Source organism: Salmo salar, chromosome ssa05, assembly GCF_905237065.1.
Source record: "Salmo salar chromosome ssa05, Ssal_v3.1, whole genome shotgun sequence".
In the NCBI taxonomy this organism is placed as follows: Eukaryota; Metazoa; Chordata; class Actinopteri; order Salmoniformes; family Salmonidae; genus Salmo; species Salmo salar.
Genome location: NC_059446.1, coordinates 88,960,530 through 88,981,930, shown reverse-complemented (window position 1 = coordinate 88,981,930; position 21,401 = coordinate 88,960,530). Strand labels below are relative to the sequence as shown.

The window sequence follows — 21,401 nt, the reverse complement described above, 5'->3', positions numbered from 1 at the left end:
CACTAATAATATCTACCCAACAGAACAGAGTCTGGACCGACTACACAACACTAATAATATCTACCCAACAGAACAGAGTCTGGACCGACTACACAACACTAATAATATCTACCCAACAGAACAGAGTCTGGACCGACTACACAACACTAATAATATCTACCCAACAGAACAGAGTCTGGACCGACTACACAACACTAATAATATCTACCCAACAGAACAGAGTCTGGACCGACTACACAACACTAATAATATCTACCCAACAGAACAGAGTCTGGACCGACTACACAACACTAATAATATCTACCCAACAGAACAGAGTCTGGACCGACTACACAACACTAATAATATCTACCCAACAGAACAGAGTCTGGACCGACTACACAACACTAATAATATCTACCCAACAGAACAGAGTCTGGACCGACTACACAACACTAATAATATCTACCCAACAGAACAGAGTCTGGACCGACTACACAACACTAATAATATCTACCCAACAGAACAGAGTCTGGACCGACTACACAACACTAATAATATCTACCCAACAGAACAGAGTCTGGACCGACTACACAACACTAATAATATCTACCCAACAGAACAGACTCTGGACCGACTACACAACACTAATAATATCTACCCAACAGAACAGAGTCTGGACCGACTACACAACACTAATAATATCTACCCAACAGAACAGAGTCTGGACCGACTACACAACACTAATAATATCTGACCAACAGAACAGAGTCTGGACCGACTACACAACACTAATAATATCTACCCAACAGAACAGAGTCTGGACCCGACTACACAACACTAATAATATCTACCCAACAGAACAGAGTCTGGACCGACTACACAACACTAATAATATCTACCCAACAGAACAGAGTCTGGACCGACTACACAACACTAATAATATCTACCCAACAGAACAGAGTCTGGACCGACTACACAACACTAATAATATCTACCCAACAGAACAGAGTCTGGACCCGACTACACAACACTAATAATATCTACCCAACAGAACAGAGTCTGGACCGACTACACAACACTAATAATATCTACCCAACAGAACAGACTCTGGACCGACTACACAACACTAATAATATCTACCCAACAGAACAGAGTCTGGACCGACTACACAACACTAATAATATCTACCCAACAGAACAGAGTCTGGACCGACTACACAACACTAATAATATCTACCCAACAGAACAGAGTCTGGACCGACTACACAACACTAATAATATCTACCCAACAGAACAGAGTCTGGACCGACTACACAACACTAATAATATCTACCCAACAGAACAGAGTCTGGACCGACTACACAACACTAATAATATCTACCCAACAGAACAGAGTCTGGACCGACTACACAACACTAATAATATCTACCCAACAGAACAGAGTCTGGACCGACTACACAACACTAATAATATCTACCCAACAGAACAGAGTCTGGACCGACTACACAACACTAATAATATCTACCCAACAGAACAGAGTCTGGACCGACTACACAACACTAATAATATCTACCCAACAGAACAGAGTCTGGACCCGACTACACAACACTAATAATATCTACCCAACAGAACAGAGTCTGGACCGACTACACAACACTAATAATATCTACCCAACAGAACAGACTCTGGACCGACTACACAACACTAATAATATCTACCCAACAGAACAGAGTCTGGACCGACTACACAACACTAATAATATCTACCCAACAGAACAGAGTCTGGACCGACTACACAACACTAATAATATCTACCCAACAGAACAGAGTCTGGACCGACTACACAACACTAATAATATCTACCCAACAGAACAGAGTCTGGACCGACTACACAACACTAATAATATCTGACTACAGAACAGAGACTGAACCGACTACACAACACTAATAATATCTACCCAACAGAACAGAGTCTGGACCGACTACACAACACTAATAATATCTGACTACAGAACAGAGACTGGACCGACTACACAACACTAATAATATCTGACTACAGAACAGAGACTGGACCGACTACACAACACTAATAATATCTGACTACAGAACAGAGTCTGGACCGACTACACAACACTAATAATATCTACCCAACAGAACAGAGACTGGACCGACTACACAACACTAATAATATCTACCCAACAGAACAGAGACTGGACCGACTACACAACACTAATAATATCTGACTACAGAACAGAGTCTGGACCGACTACACAACACTAATAATATCTACCCAACAGAACAGAGACTGAACCGACTACACAACACTAATAATATCTACCCTACAGAACAGAGTCTGGACCGACTACACAACACTAATAATATCTACCCAACAGAACAGAGTCTGGACCGACTACACAACACTAATAATATCTACCCTACAGAACAGAGTCTGGACCGACTACACAACACTAATAATATCTACCCAACAGAACAGAGTCTGGACCGACTACACAACACTAATAATATCTACCCAACAGAACAGAGACTGGACCGACTACACAACACTAATAATATCTACCCTACAGAACAGAGTCTGGACCGACTACACAACACTAATAATATCTACCCAACAGAACAGAGTCTGGACCGACTACACAACACTAATAATATCTACCCAACAGAACAGAGTCTGGACCGACTACACAACACTAATAATATCTGACTACAGAACAGAGTCTGGACCGACTACACAACACTAATAATATCTGACTACAGAACAGAGACTGAACCGACTACACAACACTAATAATATCTGACTACAGAACAGAGTCTGGACCGACTACACAACACTAATAATATCTACCCAACAGAACAGAGTCTGGACCGACTACACAACACTAATAATATCTACCCAACAGAACAGAGACTGGACCGACTACACAACACTAATAATATCTGACTACAGAACAGAGTCTGGACCGACTACACAACACTAATAATATCTACCCAACAGAACAGAGACTGGACCGACTACACAACACTAATAATATCTACCCAACAGAACAGAGTCTGGACCGACTACACAACACTAATAATATCTACCCAACAGAACAGAGTCTGGACCGACTACACAACACTAATAATATCTACCCAACAGAACAGAGTCTGGACCGACTACACAACACTAATAATATCTGACTACAGAACAGAGACTGAACCGACTACACAACACTAATAATATCTACCCAACAGAACAGAGTCTGGACCAACTACACAACACTAATAATATCTGACTACAGAACAGAGACTGGACCGACTACACAACACTAATAATATCTACCCAACAGAACAGAGTCTGGACCGACTACACAACACTAATAATATCTACCCAACAGAACAGAGTCTGGACCGACTACACAACACTAATAATATCTACCCAACAGAACAGAGTCTGGACCGACTACACAACACTAATAATATCTACCCAACAGAACAGAGTCTGGACCGACTACACAACACTAATAATATCTACCCAACAGAACAGAGTCTGGACCGACTACACAACACTAATAATATCTACCCAACAGAACAGAGACTGGACCGACTACACAACACTAATAATATCTACCCAACAGAACAGAGTCTGGACCGACTACACAACACTAATAATATCTACCCAACAGAACAGAGTCTGGACCGACTACACAACACTAATAATATCTACCCAACAGAACAGAGACTGGACCGACTACACAACACTAATAATATCTGACTACAGAACAGAGTCTGGACCGACTACACAACACTAATAATATCTGACTACAGAACAGAGTCTGGACCGACTACACAACACTAATAATATCTACCCAACAGAACAGAGTCTGGACCGACTACACAACACTAATAATATCTACCCAACAGAACAGAGACTGGACCGACTACACAACACTAATAATATCTGACTACAGAACAGAGTCTGGACCGACTACACAACACTAATAATATCTACCCAACAGAACAGAGACTGGACCGACTACACAACACTAATAATATCTACCCAACAGAACAGAGTCTGGACCGACTACACAACACTAATAATATCTACCCAACAGAACAGAGTCTGGACCGACTACACAACACTAATAATATCTGACCAACAGAACAGAGTCTGGACCGACTACACAACACTAATAATATCTACCCAACAGAACAGAGTCTGGACCGACTACACAACACTAATAATATCTACCCAACAGAACAGAGACTGAACCGACTACACAACACTAATAATATCTACCCAACAGAACAGAGTCTGGACCGACTACACAACACTAATAATATCTGACCAACAGAACAGGGGTGAGAGGACAGGGGGACAGAGGAATGTCCCATGTCCTGGAGGGTAGAGAAGGGATGAGAGGACAGGGGGACAGAGGAATGTCCCATGTCCTGGAGGGTAGAGAAGGGATGAGAGGACAGGGGGACAGAGGAATGTCCCATGTCCTGGAGGGAGAGAAGGGATGAGAGGACAGGGGGACAGAGGAATGGAGAAGTCTACACCTCTGAACTACATGGACAACTCCCATCTAACAGGAACGGCCGACACCTCCAAACTAAGCTATATGGACATCTCATTTTAATTCCACACCTCTCAAGTCTATTGACCATTCCCAGAACTCCAATCTAACACCACACAGAGCTGACGCAAATACTACCAAGTGGGATGCTGTTTCTAGTTTACTAGATTGGGTTCTTCGTGAGTATCCGCGACGCCTGAACCGGCTCGTCAAATATATCATGAATAAATGGACAGGGTTAAATAAACGATGACTGTTTAAATCTGCCTATCAGCCGACGAGCTTGCTGTGAGACGGGATCTGGGGAATACTTTCATCAGACCCGTTCCTCAACACAGAGATCCATATCTAACCAGTCAACCTACTCTTTCATACCTGTTCCCATCGTTACAGGAGGTATGTAAGGCCTCACCTAATCTGGAATAACTGATGTGGACAACTGGACATGTCTAGACTAGTGGAACAGCTGGGTTGATAACGACACACCGTCCATGTGAACATGAAGCCCCTCTCACTGGCACAGCCAAGATAAACACAGCCGAGACTTGACTTGCAGTGTAATGAACTCTGGAACAGAACAGTGGAGACTTGACTTGCAGTGTAATGTACTCTGGAACAGAACAGTGGAGACTTGACTTGCAGTGTAATGTACTCTGGAACAGAACAGTCGAGACTTGACTTGCAGTGTAATGTACTCTGGAAGAGAACAGTGGAGACTTGACTTGCAGTGTAATGAACTCTGGAACAGAACAGCCGAGACTTGACTTGCAGTGTAATGTACTCTGGAACAGAACAGTGGAGACTTGACTTGCAGTGTAATGTACTCTGGAACAGAACAGTCGAGACTTGACTTGCAGTGTAATGTACTCTGGAACAGAACAGTGGAGACTTGACTTGCAGTGTAATGTACTCTGGAACAGAACAGTGGAGACTTGACTTGTAGTGTAATGTACTCTGGAACAGAACAGTGGAGACTTGACTTGCAGTGTAATGAACTCTGGAACAGAACAGTGGAGACTTGACTTGCAGTGTAATGTACTCTGGAACAGAACAGTGGAGACTTGACTTGTAGTGTAATGTACTCTGGAACAGAACAGTGGAGACTTGACTTGCAGTGTAATGTACTCTGGAACAGAACAGTGGAGATTTGACTTGCAGTGTAATGTACTCTGGAACAGAACAGTCGAGACTTGACTTGCAGTGTAATATACTCTGGAACAGAACAGTGGAGACTTGACTTGCAGTGTAATGTACTCTGGAACAGAACAGTGGAGACTTGACTTGCAGTGTAATGAACTCTGGAACAGAACAGTGGAGACTTGACTTGCAGTGTAATGTACTCTGGAACAGAACAGCGGAGACTTGACTTGCAGTGTAATGAACTCTGGAACAGAACAGTGGAGACTTGACTTGCAGTGTAATGAACTCTGGAACAGAACAGTCGAGACTTGACTTGCAGTGTAATGTACTCTGGAACAGAACAGCCGAGACTTGACTTGCAGTGTAATGCACTCTGGAACAGAACAGCCGAGACTTGACTTGCAGTGTAATGTACTCTGGAACAGAACAGTGGAGACTTGACTTGCAGTGTAATGTACTCTGGAACAGAACAGTCGAGACTTGACTTGCAGTGTAATGTACTCTGGACCAGAACAGCCGAGACTTGACTTGCAGTGTAATGTACTCTGGAACAGAACAGTCGAGACTTGACTTGCAGTGTAATGTACTCTGGAACAGAACAGTGGAGACTTGACTTGCAGTGTAATGTACTCTGGAACAGAACAGTGGAGACTTGACTTGCAGTGTAATGTACTCTGGAACAGAACAGTCGAGACTTGACTTGCAGTGTAATGTACTCTGGAACAGAACAGCGGAGACTTGACTTGCAGTGTAATGAACTCTGGAACAGAACAGTGGACGTGGAGCCACAGGGAAACATGTCCCCCAGCCAGACAGGTGAGGTTGTGTTTGTCTGTGAGAACCAGTCATTTATTGGGTTAATTATTTTAAACTGAATTAATTAACAACTCTCTACCCAGCTGCCTTTTTCAGTCGGCTTTCATTTCAGATGGAAACGGACATTATGATGAAATCCTAAAAGAATATGACCCCAGTGAAAAGAAGGTCATATTTGGCTTGAAAACGGCATGTTGCTGCAGTCTATAGTATTTAATCTAACCAGGTGCTGCTGTGAAACCACTTTCACTGAGCCAGTAGACCCAATACCTCCTCCTGATTCTATAACCTTTACTGGGAACGCAGAAGGGGCTGGGAGTGAGTGTGTGTGTGTGTGTGTGTGTGTGTGTGTGTGTGTGTGTGTGTGTGTGTGTGTGTGTGTGTGTGTGTGTGTGTGTGTGTGTGCGCATTGGTTCTCTAAACGACAGCGCTATAGCTATAATGACTGTCTCCGTGTGAAGCAGTGAAACACAGAGGACCACGCTGCTGCAGGTCTCTAACACAGAGGACCAGGCTGCTGCAGGTCTCTAACACAGAGGACCAGGCTGCTGCAGGTCTCTAACACAGAGGACCACGCTGCTGCAGGTCTCTAACACAGAGGACCACGCTGCTGCAGGTCTCTAACACAGAGGACCACGCTGCTGCAGGTCTCTAACACAGAGGACCACGCTGCTGCAGGTCTCTAACACAGAGGACCACGCTGCTGCAGGTCTCTAACACAGAGGACCACGCTGCTGCAGGTCTCTAACACAGAGGACCAGGCTGCTGCAGGTCTCTAACACAGAGGACCACGCTGCTGCAGGTCTCTAACACAGAGGACCACGCTGCTGCAGGTCTCTAACACAGAGGACCACGCTGCTGCAGGTCTCTAACACAGAGGACCACGCTGCTGCAGGTCTCTAACACAGAGGACCACGCTGCTGCAGGTCTCTAACACAGAGGACCACGCTGCTGCAGGTCTCTAACACAGAGGACCACGCTGCTGCAGGTCTCTAACACAGAGGACCACGCTGCTGCAGGTCGTTAACACAGAGGACCACGCTGCTGCAGGTCTCTAACACAGAGGACCAGGCTGCTGCAGGTCTCTAACACAGAGGACCAGGCTGCTGCAGGTCTCTAACACAGAGGACCACGCTGCTGCAGGTCGTTAACATAGAGGACCACGCTGCTGCAGGTCTAACACAGAGGACCACGCTGCTGCAGGTCGTTAACACAGAGGACCACGCTGCTGCAGGTCTCTAACACAGAGGACCACGCTGCTGCAGGTCTCTAACACAGAGGACCACGCTGCTGCAGGTCTCTAACACAGAGGACCAGGCTGCTGCAGGTCTCTAACACAGAGGACCACGCTGCTGCAGGTCTCTAACACAGAGGACCACGCTGCTGCAGGTCTCTAACACAGAGGACCACGCTGCTGCAGGTCTCTAACACAGAGGACCACGCTGCTGCAGGTCTCTAACACAGAGGACCACGCTGCTGCAGGTCTCTAACACAGAGGACCACGCTGCTGCAGGTCTCTAACACAGAGGACCACGCTGCTGCAGGTCGTTAACACAGAGGACCACGCTGCTGCAGGTCGTTAACACAGAGGACCAGGCTGCTGCAGGTCTCTAACACAGAGGACCACGCTGCTGCAGGTCTCTAACACAGAGGACCACGCTGCTGCAGGTCTCTAACACAGAGGACCACGCTGCTGCAGGTCGCTAACACAGAGGACCACGCTGCTGCAGGTCTCTAACACAGAGGACCACGCTGCTGCAGGTCCCTAACACAGAGGACCACGCTGCTGCAGGTCCCTAACACAGAGGACCACGCTGCTGCAGGTCTCTAACACAGAGGACCACGCTGCTGCAGGTCTCTAACACAGAGGACCACGCTGCTGCAGGTCCCTAACACAGAGGACCACGCTGCTGCAGGTCTCTAACACAGAGGACCACGCTGCTGCAGGTCTCTAACACAGAGGACCACGCTGCTGCAGGTCTCTAACACAGAGGACCACGCTGCTGCAGGTCTCTAACACAGAGGAACAAAACGGGTCTCAAGGGAATCCACTTTCAGCCAATGAGCAGTCATTTTGGACGGCAACATTCTACCAGTGTAATACATACATTTCACATACGCTAATCGCTAAAAAGTTATCCTTTGGTTGTGTTTATGAAGGTCTTGGGTAACAGAATAGGAAAAATATATATTTTAAAGAATAGAGTAGCATTTAATTCATGGTTAGCTGGAGCGTTGGGCCAGTAACCGAAAGGTTACAAGTCCTCTTCAAACTGGTTAGAAAACACATCGTTGTGGTATTTAGAAGAGAGGATTATTTTTTTGTCTCCGTGATGAACAAGGAATCAGAGAAACACATTGTTCTGTATCACAGTGTCCAAGGCCAGTGGACTTCAACACACGAGAGAGAAACACATTACTGAATGTCTCTGGGACAAAGAACAGGCAGCTTTATGATAAACAACGGCATCATCTAGATCCACAATGCAATGTGATTCCTCTCGTTATACCACAGTGGGCCCTACAGCTTGTTTATAGCACTGTGAGCTCATGAGGCTGTTGAGGACAGTAGAGAACGGCCCCACCAGTCCTCTCTGGGGCCCAAACACACACACGTTTGTTTCACTATCCTTGTGGGGACCAAACAATTGATTCCCTTTTGAAAAATCATATTTCCCCTAACTCCTAACCCTAAACCCTAAACCCCTGAGTCTAAAATAGCCTTTGTCCTTGTGGGGACAAGGGAAATTTCCCCACTTGTTCTTCTGGTCCCCACAAGGAAAGTACAAACCAAAACACTCGCTCTCTTCCTCCTGTTTCAGTGCAGTTCTGCTGTATGGAGTCATGGTTAGTGGTGAGGATGGACCCTCGTCTTCCTCCTAACAGCTCCCCTGGCTAGGAGTCCTCTGGGTACAGAAGGCCTGTCAGAGCTAGGGACGAAGAGGGGCGTAGAGGGACGTAGAGGGGCGTAGAGGGACGTAGAGGGACGTAGAGGGACGTAGAGTCCTCTGGGTACAGAAGGCCTGTCAGAGCTAGGGACGTAGAGGGGCGTAGAGGGGCGTAGAGGGACGTAGAGGGACGCAGAGGGACGTAGAGGGACGTAGAGGGACGTAGAGTCCTCTGGGTACAGAAGGCCTGTCAGAGCTAGGGACGTAGAGGGGCGTAGAGGGGCGTAGAGGGACGTAGAGGGACGCAGAGGGACGTAGAGGGACGTAGAGGGACGTAGAGTCCTCTGGGTACAGAAGGCCTGTCAGAGCTAGGGACGAAGAGGGGCGTAGAGGGACGTAGAGGGACGCAGAGGGGCGTAGAGGGATGCAGAGGGACGTAGAGGGACATAGAGGGGCGTAGAGGGACGTAGAGTCCTCTGGGTACAGAAGGCCTGTCAGAGCAAATATCAACAGTACTGCTGAAGCTGCAACAGCAGTCCAGCCTTGTCTGTACTAAAGCCTGTCTGTAATGGGTTTCTATTGATCACTACGAGATGGGACTGAACTGAGTGTGAGTGTGAGTGTGAGTGTGAGTGTGAGTGTGAGTGTGTGTGTGTGTGTGTGTGTGTGTGTGTGTGTGTGTGTGTGTGTGTGTGTGTGTGTGTGTGTGTGTGTGTGGTCTATTAAAACACTGATGCTGTTTTAAGGGTTCCATGCTGTAGAAATGAGGCCAATATCAGAGACAACAATCCAGTCAACAGCTCATCTTAACCCAGGAGAATCATTCCACAGTACTTAGAGAGTCCAAACACTCCCATTTAAATGTCTTACTGTAACGGCACAAATTAATCAGACAAGATGGTGTGTCCCAAACGGCTCTCTATTCCCGATATAGTGCACTACTTTGGACCTGGGCCCATAACGCACTATATAGGGAATAGGGTGCTGTTTGAGACGCTCCCTGAGAGGCTGCTGTGCTGAGAAGGCACTAAACAGTCCCTCAGGCCAAGCTCTGACATCTCAGAAAGGAAGAGCTATCCAATTATTACCAGACAGGAGAAGAGAGAGAGAGAAGAGAGAGAGAGAGAGAGGGAGAGAGAGGGAGAGAGAGAGAGAGAGAGAGAAGAGAGAGAGAGGAGAGGGAGAGAGAGGAGGAGAGGGAGAGAGAGGGAAGAGAGAGGAGAGGGAGAGAGAGGGAAAGAGAGAGAAAGAGAGAGAGAGAGAGAGAGAGAGAAAGAGAGAGACGGACAAGAGAGAGAGGGAGGGAGGGAGAAGAGAGAAACAGAGGGAGGGAAAGAGGAAAACATAACAGCAGGGCTGGAGCATGAAGGAGAGGAGGAGAGGAGGAGAGGAGGAGGCCTCAGGTTGTAGACAGCGTTGGCCACAGCCTTCTGAGTTCTCGAACATGCAAATCATACAGGACTAACGGCAAAGCCCTGAAATCCTCTGCCAAGCTTCAAAGCTACGCATAGCTCTCTTTCACATCATGTGTGTGAAGGATGGCAGGAAGGGAGGGGCTCCTGTCCTTGTCAGGGGCCTCAGTCTCTCAGTCTAACCTCCACCCCCTGTCACACACACACACACACACACACACGAGCAAACTCACACGCCCACACACACACACCCCGTTAGAGTCAGTCAGTCAGAGTATTGTAGACAGCGACCTGTCTAAGGACTCTCTCTAACCAGGAAATGGATGTAAAAAGGCTTCTGATGTGAAATTATTCATCCACTCATTTGAATAATTCAAATGACTTAAAAAGGACTCCATTTGTTTTTTGGCAGGCTTCAGTGCTATTTACCTCTAATCACATTTGAATAAATGCATATTTTTTTATTAATTTAAAAAAAATCCCAGATAAATGAATAAAACTGTCTATTGGTGAACTGGGCCAATCAGAATTAGTCTTCACTTCTTATGCCTTTTTTACTCAAACCAAATAGCCAATCAAATTGAAGAGTGTATTTGTTCCATTTAGTGAGATGAGCCTAGGTACATTAGGAGGAGCAGGAATTCAGACCACAGATGATTCCTTATATGGGATGTTTTGGGGGAGATTTCTGTACTTATTCAAATGTAATTTGAGGTAAATAGCAGCACTGAAACCTGCCTAAAATACCAGCTCCGGAAATCAATCAAAGGTGCATAAAGACAGTACAGGGACAAAGTGGAATTGCATTTCAACGACACTGATGTGACGCGCATGTGGCAATGCCTACAGACCTGACAGAGAAAAGCATCTGCACAGCGAACACTGATGCCTTTCTATCAGACCAGCTAAACACTTTTAATGGTCACTTCGAGGTACTCACCACCAATCCTCCCACAACAGGACCCCCACTGCTGTAGAGGACAGTGAACACTCCATCTCTGAAAACATGCAAAGCAGCCGGTCCAGACGGTATACCGGGCCACGTCCTCACAGCACGCGCAGACCAGCTGTTCACGGATATATTCAACCTTATCCCAGTCCGTGGTCCCCACATGCTTCAATATGTCCAGCATTATCCCTGTACCCAAGCTAGCAAAGGCAACCTGGCTAAATGACTATCAATGTGTAGAACTTGTTTCAGTCATCAGGAAGTGCTTCGAGAGGCTGGTCAAGGACCACATCAGCTCCACCTTACCGGACACCCTGGACCCACTACAATGTGCATACCGACCCCAACAGAACCAGAGATGACACAATCACCATCGTCCTACACACTTCCCTATCCCATCTGGACAAGAATACCCCATCTGAGAGAATGCTGTTCATCAACTACAGGTTCAGAGTTCAACACCATAGTTCCCTCCAGGCAGGACAGGAAGCTCAACGCCCTGAGAGCAAACACCTTCCTCTGCCACTGGATCCTGGACTTCCTGACGGCAGAGGTGTAGAAGGATAGAGGGACGGTAGAGGTATAGAAGGATAGAGGGATGGTAGAGGTATAGAAGGATAGAGGGATGGTAGAGGTATAGAAGGATAGAGGGATGGTAGAGGTATAGAAGGATAGAGGGATGGTAGAGGTATAGAAGGATGGAGGGATGGTGGGATGGTAGAGGTATAGAAGGATGGAGGGATGGTGGGATGGTAGAGGTGTAGAAGGATAGAGGGTAGAGACATGGTGATGGAGGGAGAGACAGGGTGATGGAGGGAGAGACAGGGTGATGGAGGGAGAGACAGGGTGATGAGGGAGAGACAGGGTGATGGAGGGAGAGACAGGGTGATGGAGGGAGAGACAGGGTGACGGAGGGAGAGACAGGGTGAAGGAGGGAGAGACAGGGTGATAGAGGGAGAGACAGGGTGATGGAGGGAGAGAGGGTGACGGAGGGAGAGACAGGGTGACGGAGGGAGAGACAGGGTGACGGAGGGAGAGACAGGGTGACGGAGGGAGAGACAGGGTGAGGGGGGGAGAGACAGGGTGAGGAGGGAGAGACAGGGTGATGGAGGGAGAGACGGGGTGATAGAGGGAGAGACAGGGTGAAGGAGGGAGAGACAGGGTGAAGGAGGGAGAGACAGGGTGATGGAGGGAGAGACAGGGTGAAGGAGGGAGAGACAGGGTGATGAGGGAGCGACAAGGTGATGGAGGGAGAGACAGGGTGATGGAGGGAGAGACAGGGTGAGGAGGGACAGACAGGGTGAGGAGGGAGAGACAGGGTGATAGAGGGAGAGACAGGGTGACAGAGGGAGAGACAGGGTGATGGAGGGAGAGACAGGGTGATGGAGGGAGACTGGGTGATGGAGGGAGAGACAGGGTGATAGAGGGAGAGACAGGGTGATAGAGGGAGAGTCAGGGTGATGGAGGGAGACAGGGTGATGGAGGGAGAGACAGGGTGATGGAGGGAGAGACAGGGTGATGAGGGACAGACAGGGTGATGGAGGGAGAGACAGGGTGAAGGAGGGAGACAGGGTGATGGAGGGAGAGACAGGGTGATGAGGGAGCGACAGGGTGATGGAGGGAGCGACAGGGTGATGGAGGGAGAGACAGGGTGATGGAGGGAGAGACAGGGTGATGGAGGGAGAGACAGGGTGATGGAGGGAGAGACAGGGTGATGAGGAACAGAGACAGGGTGATGAGGAACAGAGATCAGTCTCTCTCCACAGAGCAGCTGTTTATCAATGTGAGGATGAACCTGTTTTCTCTACAGGTCAGATGGATAGAGCTCAGCTGTTATTGGGCTGCATCTCCCTGCTCTATGTACACACACACACACACACACACACACACACACACACACACACACACACACACACACACACACACACACACACACACACACACACCCTATGTACACACACATACACACACACACACACACACACACACACACACACACACACACACACACACACACACACACACACACACACACACACACACACACACACACTACACACACCCTATGTACACACACGGCCATTTTTGTAAATAAGCCACCAGCCACACAAACAGTTAAACAGTCCAACTCTGTGATAAACCCAAAATGAAGTGTTGCTTAACAGTCAACACGGATCCAATGTGACTGACTGATACTTGTGGCCAAACCAGAACTTCCTCTTTCTAATCAGTCGATGGTGTCCTTTATAAAAAACACACCAACGGCTTGTTCCCTTCTCGTTTCCGCAGCTCTCAACTGTTGATGAGTTCTGGGCTTCTCTTTTTCTGTAGCGCTCACGTCAACAACTTCTGCTGTCAGGCTCTTTCACACACGTTATCGAACACAGTGTCTGTTCTCAGGAACAAACAAACACGTTGTATTACAAGTGACATTAAATAACAGCGCTTTCCATATTTGGAGAAACTGTATTTTAAGGATATGTAGCTGGTATTTTAGTCAGTGGTCAAACTGATGTCCTTTATGTGTCATACATTTAACTGTGAATAACATAGACACTATGAGAGAAACTGGCACTCACAGTAGAGTACTCACATAGCAACAGCCTTCACACGCCGCAACAGTCTTCACACGCAGCAACAGCCTTCACACGTAGCAACAGCCTTCACAAGTAGCAACAGCCTTCACACGCCGCAACATCCTTCACACGCAGCAACAGCCTTCACACGTAGCAACAGCCTTCACACGCAGCAACAGCCTTCACACGCAGCAACAGCCTTCACACGCAGCAACAGCCTTCACACGTAGCAACAGCCTTCACACGTAGCAACAGCCTTCACACGTAGCAAGAGCCTTCACACGCAGCAACAGCCTTCACACGTAGCAACAGCCTTCACACGTAGCAACAGCCTTCACACGTAGCAAGAGCCTTCACACGTAGCAACAGTCTTCACACGCAGCAACAGACTTCACACGCAGCAACAGTCTTCACACGTAGCAACAGTCTTCACACATAGCAACAGTCTTCACACGCAGCAACAGCCTTCACACGCAGCAACAGCCTTCACACGCAGCAACAGCCTTCACACGCAGCAACAGTCTTCACACGCAGCAACAGCCTTCACACGTAGCAACAGCCTTCACACGTAGCAACAGCCTTCACACGCAGCAACAGCCTTCACACGCAGCAACAGCCTTCACACGCAGCAACAGTCTTCACACGCAGCAACAGCCTTCACACGTAGCAACAGCCTTCACACGTAGCAACAGCCTTCACACGCAGCAACAGCCTTCACACACAGCAACAGCCTTCACACGTAGCAACAGCCTTCACACGCAGCAACAGTCTTCACACGCAGCAACAGCCTTCACACATAGCAACAGCCTTCATACGCAGCAACAGGCTTCATACGCAGCAACAGCCTTCACACGCAGCAACAGCCTTCACACATAGCAACAGCCTTCACACATAGCAACAGCCTTCACACATAGCAACAGCCTTCACACATAGCAACAGCCTTCACACATAGCAACAGCCTTCACACGCAGCAACATTCTTCACACGTAGCAACAGCCTTCACACGCAGCAACAGCCTTCACACATAGCAACAGCCTTCACACATAGCAACAGCCTTCACACATAGCAACAGCCTTCACACATAGCAACAGCCTTCACACATAGCAACAGCCTTCACAGAAGAAGAATCAAGCTGACCCAGCCTATCCACTAAGGTCTGTAGGTCAGCTGTACTTTCTATGAAGTGTAAACTTGCCCTGGGCTGTGCTGGAGCGAGGAGAAACTGGTTCCCAGTAAGACATCTGTTTCCCTGGCTGCTATAGGCAGCATCTCAAACTGCAGCCAATTCCCTATATAGTGCACTACATTTGACCAGAGCCCGGTAGAAGAAGCAATGCACTATAAAGGGAATAGGGTCCCATTTGGGGACGTGTCCATCCTCTCCGTCCAATAAAAACACCACCGTGTGTTCAGATGACCCCTGCATGACCCCTGCATGACCCCTGCATGACAAACTAAACCGCTGCACTACAAGACGACTCAATAAAACATCATATTCCTGTTGAGGATTTAACTCCACTCTGCACTAAGACGACTGGTAAGACCAGAGATGAGACAACAACCAGCAGTTTAAGAGCTTAAAAATCACATATGAATTCATCTTTATCGTGGACTCGGATGTCAAAAGACCTCAGGGAGACGGTCTAGCTTTTTCCATTTAATACCAGCGACGTCAAAGCCTGGCGGCATGTGATAAGAACAAGTATTAGACTGCACTGTAATACTGAGCTGTACCTGAAGTAAAAACACAGTACTTTAACTGTAAACACACATGTTAATACACACAGTGAACTGATAGGCCCCTCCCATCCCTGGTAACTGCCTGGCGCAACGATTGGCTGGTTAACCTGATTGGTTGGGTGTGATTCCAGAACTGTCCAATCTCTGCTCTGTGACTGACAGGCCGTGCTGCTGACAGACTCCACACAGAGAGACAGTTAATTACTAATGCTTTAGGGGACCCGTGTCCGTCTGTCTGTCCGTCCGTCCGTCCGTCTGTCTGTCTGCCCTTCTGTCCGTCTGTCCGTCTGTCTACCTAAATAGAAACATGATGAGACATGTCTGTCTACGTGGAGGCATGATGAAATCAGCTGTCCAATCAAGACGGATTAACAGACGGTCGCCGGGGAGCATTAAAAAGGGACCTGTCATTTCATTGGCTCTGAGCTGGGCTTGTTGATGAAAGAAATGTGTGCCAGTTACTAGAAATCAAAACGCCACAGTGAGGAAGTCTGTCTGCCGTCAGTTAGTCCAAGACATGATGAATGATCTGTCTCCACGTATCTCCTTGGTCTTGTTGAATGTGGGTTGAAACATAACAGTGGTGGTGTTGGACCTGCTATCGTCACCTTGGAAGGTCTGGAGAAAAATACATGTGGAAAACTCTATAGATGTTGGGTGAAGAAGACTATCTGACTTTAGCTAGTAGTGGTGTGTTGATCATTAGACATGATCACGTTCTGGCTAGATCTCCTGGTGCTATCTCCTACAACCCACTAGATCTCCTGGTGCTATCTCCTACAACCCACTAGATCCCCTGGTGCTATCTCCTACAACCCACTAGATCCCCCTGGTGCTATCTCCAACAACCCACTAGATCCCCCTGGCGCTATCTCCAACAACCCACTAGATCCCCTGGTGCTATCTCCAACAACCCACTAGATCCCCCTGGTGCTATCTCCAACAACCCACTAGATCCCCTGGCGCTATCTCCAACAACCCACTAGATCCCCCTGGCGCTATCTCCAACAACCCACTAGATCCCCTGGTGCTATCTCCAACAACCCACTAGATCTCCTGGTGCTATCTCCAACAACCCACTAGATCCCCTGGTGCTATCTCCAACAACCCACTAGATCCCCCTGGCGCTATCTCCAACAACCCACTAGATCCCCTGGCGCTATCTCCAACAACCCACTAGATCCCCCTGGCGCTATCTCCAACAACCCACTAGATCCCCTGGTGCTATCTCCCACAACCCACTCGATCCCCCTGGTGCTATCTCCAACAACCCACTAGATCCCCCTGGTGCTATCTCCAACAACCCACTAGATCCCCTGGCGCTATCTCCAACAACCCACTAGATCCCCCTGGCGCTATCTCCAACAACCCACTAGATCCCCCTGGCGCTATCTCCAACAACCCACTAGATCCCCTGGTGCTATCTCCAACAACCCACTAGATCTCCTGGTGCTATCTCCAACAACCCACTAGATCCCCTGGTGCTATCTCCAACAACCCACTAGATCCCCCTGGCGCTATCTCCAACAACCCACTAGATCCCCTGGTGCTATCTCCAACAACCCACTAGATCCCCTGGTGCTATCTCCTACAACCCACTAGATCCCCTGGTGCTATCTCCTACAAAGAGTTGGCAGTTACTAAAAGTAAAAGAAGGTCGTTAAAGAAGTCAGTGTGCCTGGAGCAGCAGTGTGCCTGGAGCAGCAGAGTGCCTGGAGCAGCAGTGTGTAGTCGGATGTAGACTCACCTTGGAAGGACTGTCTGGCTCTCTCCACTAGTTCCTCTACAGGGTAGCTGGCCAGGTCTCCTCTGGCATGCTTGGTTTTACAGTACGTACACGCATTCAGACATCTGGAGAGGGAGAGAGAAGAGGAGGTCGGGCCTCAGTTAGACTACCTATATCTCATTTCAACAGACTAGTGAAGTTTAACAGTAGAACCCGCCAGGACCTGAGGAATACAAGCAGCAGCCAACCTTTTTGAAGGTGGCCATTTTAAAGAGATCTGGAGGTGTTGTGAACAACAAGCCTCAACAGCAGGGAGTTTGTGTGATCAGGTGTATGACCGACCAACACCCCTCTCCCAGACAATCATATGGTTCATTACATTATTCTGAGACCAAATAGCCTCTTAACTGAACGGTATAATATAGAGAAGAACATATCTGAAAAGGGAACCAGGTTTAATACAGAGAGAGAACTGAATCTTTGGACTGGTGTAGTTGGTTGTCCCCCCCCCTCATCATCAAGGGTTCTTTTGATGTGAGTACTGAGCTGGACAACTGCTTTCCTTTCAGACATGATCAATTGTTCTGCTTCTCCGTGCGTCTGTCTCCTTCTGCTTGTTATATTTGCTGTGAAGTGAAGCTGAGAGGAGAGAAGCACAGTAAAGGAAGGCAGGTTTCCATTCCTTAGTGTGACTGGCTGGCTGGCTGGCTGGCTGGCTGGCTGGCTGGCTGGCTGACTGGCTGGCTGAATTCCTCTGTGGCTGACTGGCTGGCTGGCTGACTGGGCTGGCTGGCTGAATTCCTCTGTGGCTGACTGGCTGGCTGGCTGACTGGGCTGGCTGGCTGAATTCCTCTGTGGCTGACTGGCTGGCTGGCTGACTGGGCTGGCTGGCTGAATTCCTCTGTGGCTGACTGGCTGGCTGGCTGACTGGGCTGGCTGGCTGAATTCCTCTGTGGCTGACTGGCTGGCTGGCTGACTGGGCTGGCTGGCTGAATTCCTCTGTGGCTGACTGGCTGGCTGGCTGACTGGGCTGGCTGGCTGAATTCCTCTGTGGCTGACTGGCTGGCTGGCTGACTGGGCTGGCTGGCTGAATTCCTCTGTGGCTGGCTGACTAGCTGACTGCTTAGCTGAGACGCTTAGGGCTTCTTTGAGTTGTCAGCTTTCCTGTTCCCCTGATGAGCTGTGTGTCCGGCTGAGTTCAGACAGCTATGCCAAACTACAGCTCACACACACACATCCAAGAGCAGGCAGCAGGCAGTGCCAAAACTTTGACATGCAGGTATCACGGCTGTTTCCAAGTTCTGGAAGAATGAAAGAGAGGAGAGGGAGACAACGGCTGTATCATCATTACCTGTTCTCCACACAGACCTCCCTCCCTCCCCACCTCCCTCCCTGCCTCCCCACCTCCCTCCCCGCCTCCCTCCCTGCCTCCCTGCCTCCCTCCCCACCTCCCCACCTCCCTCCCTGCCTCCCTCCCTCCCTCCCTGCCTCCCTCCCTCCCTCCCTCCCTGCCTCCCTCCCTCCCTCCCTCCCTCCCTCCCTTAACCACTAAGACACCGTGTAGTACAAAGCCTGTGCTGCTGGTTGTAGTGGTGTCTGGCCTTGACAAGCTGCTGGTTGTAGTGACGTCTGGCCTTGACAAGCTGCTGGTTGTAGTGGTGTCTGGCCTTGACAAGCTGCTGGTTGTAGTGGCGTCTGGCCTTGACAAGCTGCTGGTTGTAGTGGCGTCTGGCCTTGACAAGCTGCTGGTTGTAGTGGCGTCTGGCCTTGACAAGCTGCTGGTTGTAGTGGCGTCTGGCCTTGACAAGCTGCTGGTTGTAGTGGCGTCTGGCCTTGACAAGCTGCTGGTTGTAGTGGCGTCTGGCCTTGACAAGCTGCTGGTTGTAGTGGCGTCTGGCCTTGACAAGCTGCTGGTTGTAGTGGCGTCTGGCCTTGACAAGCTGCTGGTTGTAGTGGCGTCTGGCCTTGACAAGCTGCTGGTTGTAGTGGCGTCTGGCCTTGACAAGCTGCTGGTTGTAGTGGCGTCTGGCCTTGACAAGCTGCTGGTTGTAGTGGCGTCTGGCCTTGACAAGCTGCTGGTTGTAGTGGTGTCTGGCCTTGACAAGCTGCTGGTTGTAGTGGCGTCTGGCCTTGACAAGCTGCTGGTTGTAGTGGCGTCTGGCCTTGACAAGCTGCTGGTTAGTGGCGTCTGGCCTTGACAAGCTGCTGGTTGTAGTGGTGTCTGGCCTTGACAAGCTGCTGGTTGTAGTGGTGTCTGGCCTTGACAAGCTGCTGGTTGTAGTGGTGTCTGGCCTTGACAAGCTGCTGGTTGTAGTGGCGTCTGGCCTTGACAAGCTGGCTGGTAAAGGAATGTTCTATATTTTTCTTTACAGACACATTCTGAAGACTTTGTAAGCAAGATTTTTGAGACCATGCTCAAACATCCATGAAAACAAAGCAGTTTGATTTCTATATGGTTTATATTAGGCCTCGTTTTGGGAGGGATAAAGACTAGGTTGACTCCAAGACAAACAGTCTAAACCCCGTCAGTTAAGAAGACTAGGATGGAGTAAACAGGGTCTGGGAACATGCCCAGGACAAACAGTCTAAACCCCGTCAGTTAAGAAGACTAGGATGGAGTAAACAGGGTCTGGGAACATGATCCAGGACAAACATAAACCCTGTCAGTTAAGAAGACTAGGATGGAGTAAACAGGGTCTGGGAACATGACCAGGACAAACAGTCTAAACCCCGTCAGTTAAGAAGACTAGGATGGAGTAAACAGGGTCTGGGAACATGACCAGGACAAACAGTCTAAACCCCGTCAGTTAAGAAGACTAGGATGGAGTAAACAGGGTCTGGGAACATGACCAGGACAAACAGTCTAAACCCCGTCAGTTAAGAAGACTAGGATGGAGTAAACAGGGTCTGGGAACATGACCAGGACAAACAGTCTAAACCCCGTCAGTTAAGAAGACTAGGATGGAGTAAACAGTGTCTGGGAACATGACCAGGACAAACAGTCTAAACCCCGTCAGTTAAGAAGACTAGGATGGAGTAAACAGGGTCTGGGAACATGACCAGGACAAACAGTCTAAACCCCGTCAGTTAAGAAGACTAGGATGGAGTAAACAGGGTCTGGGAACATGACCAGGACAAACAGTCTAAACCCCGTCAGTTAAGAAGACTAGGATGGAGTAAACAGGGTCTGGGAACATGCCCAGGACAAACAGTCTAAACCCCGTCAGTTAAGAAGACTAGGATGGAGTAAACAGGGTCTGGGAACATGACCAGGACAAACAGTCTAAACCCCGTCAGTTAAGAAGACTAGGATGGAGTAAACAGGGTCTGGGAACATGACCAGGACAAACAGTCTAAACCCCGTCAGTTAAGAAGACTAGGATGGAGTAAACAGGGTCTGGGAACATGACCAGGACAAACAGTCTAAACCCCGTCAGTTAAGAAGACTAGGATGGAGTAAACAGGGTCTGGGAACATGACCAGGACAAACAGTCTAAACCCCGTCAGTTAAGAAGACTAGGATGGAGTAAACAGGGTCTGGGAACATGACCAGGACAAACAGTCTAAACCCCGTCAGTTAAGAAGACTAGGATGGAG

At 48.6% G+C, this 21,401-nt stretch overlaps 1 protein-coding gene across 1 annotated transcript in view; it reads right to left on the bottom strand.

The window, feature by feature from the left end:
• cdkal (CDK5 regulatory subunit-associated protein 1-like 1) overlaps nt 1–21,401 on the bottom strand; it is an 807,683-nt gene that overhangs the window by 472,542 nt on the left and 313,740 nt on the right. The window contains 1 exon segment of the mRNA NM_001173677.1: nt 17,826–17,929. Coding sequence (NP_001167148.1) covers nt 17,826–17,929 — 104 coding nt within the window.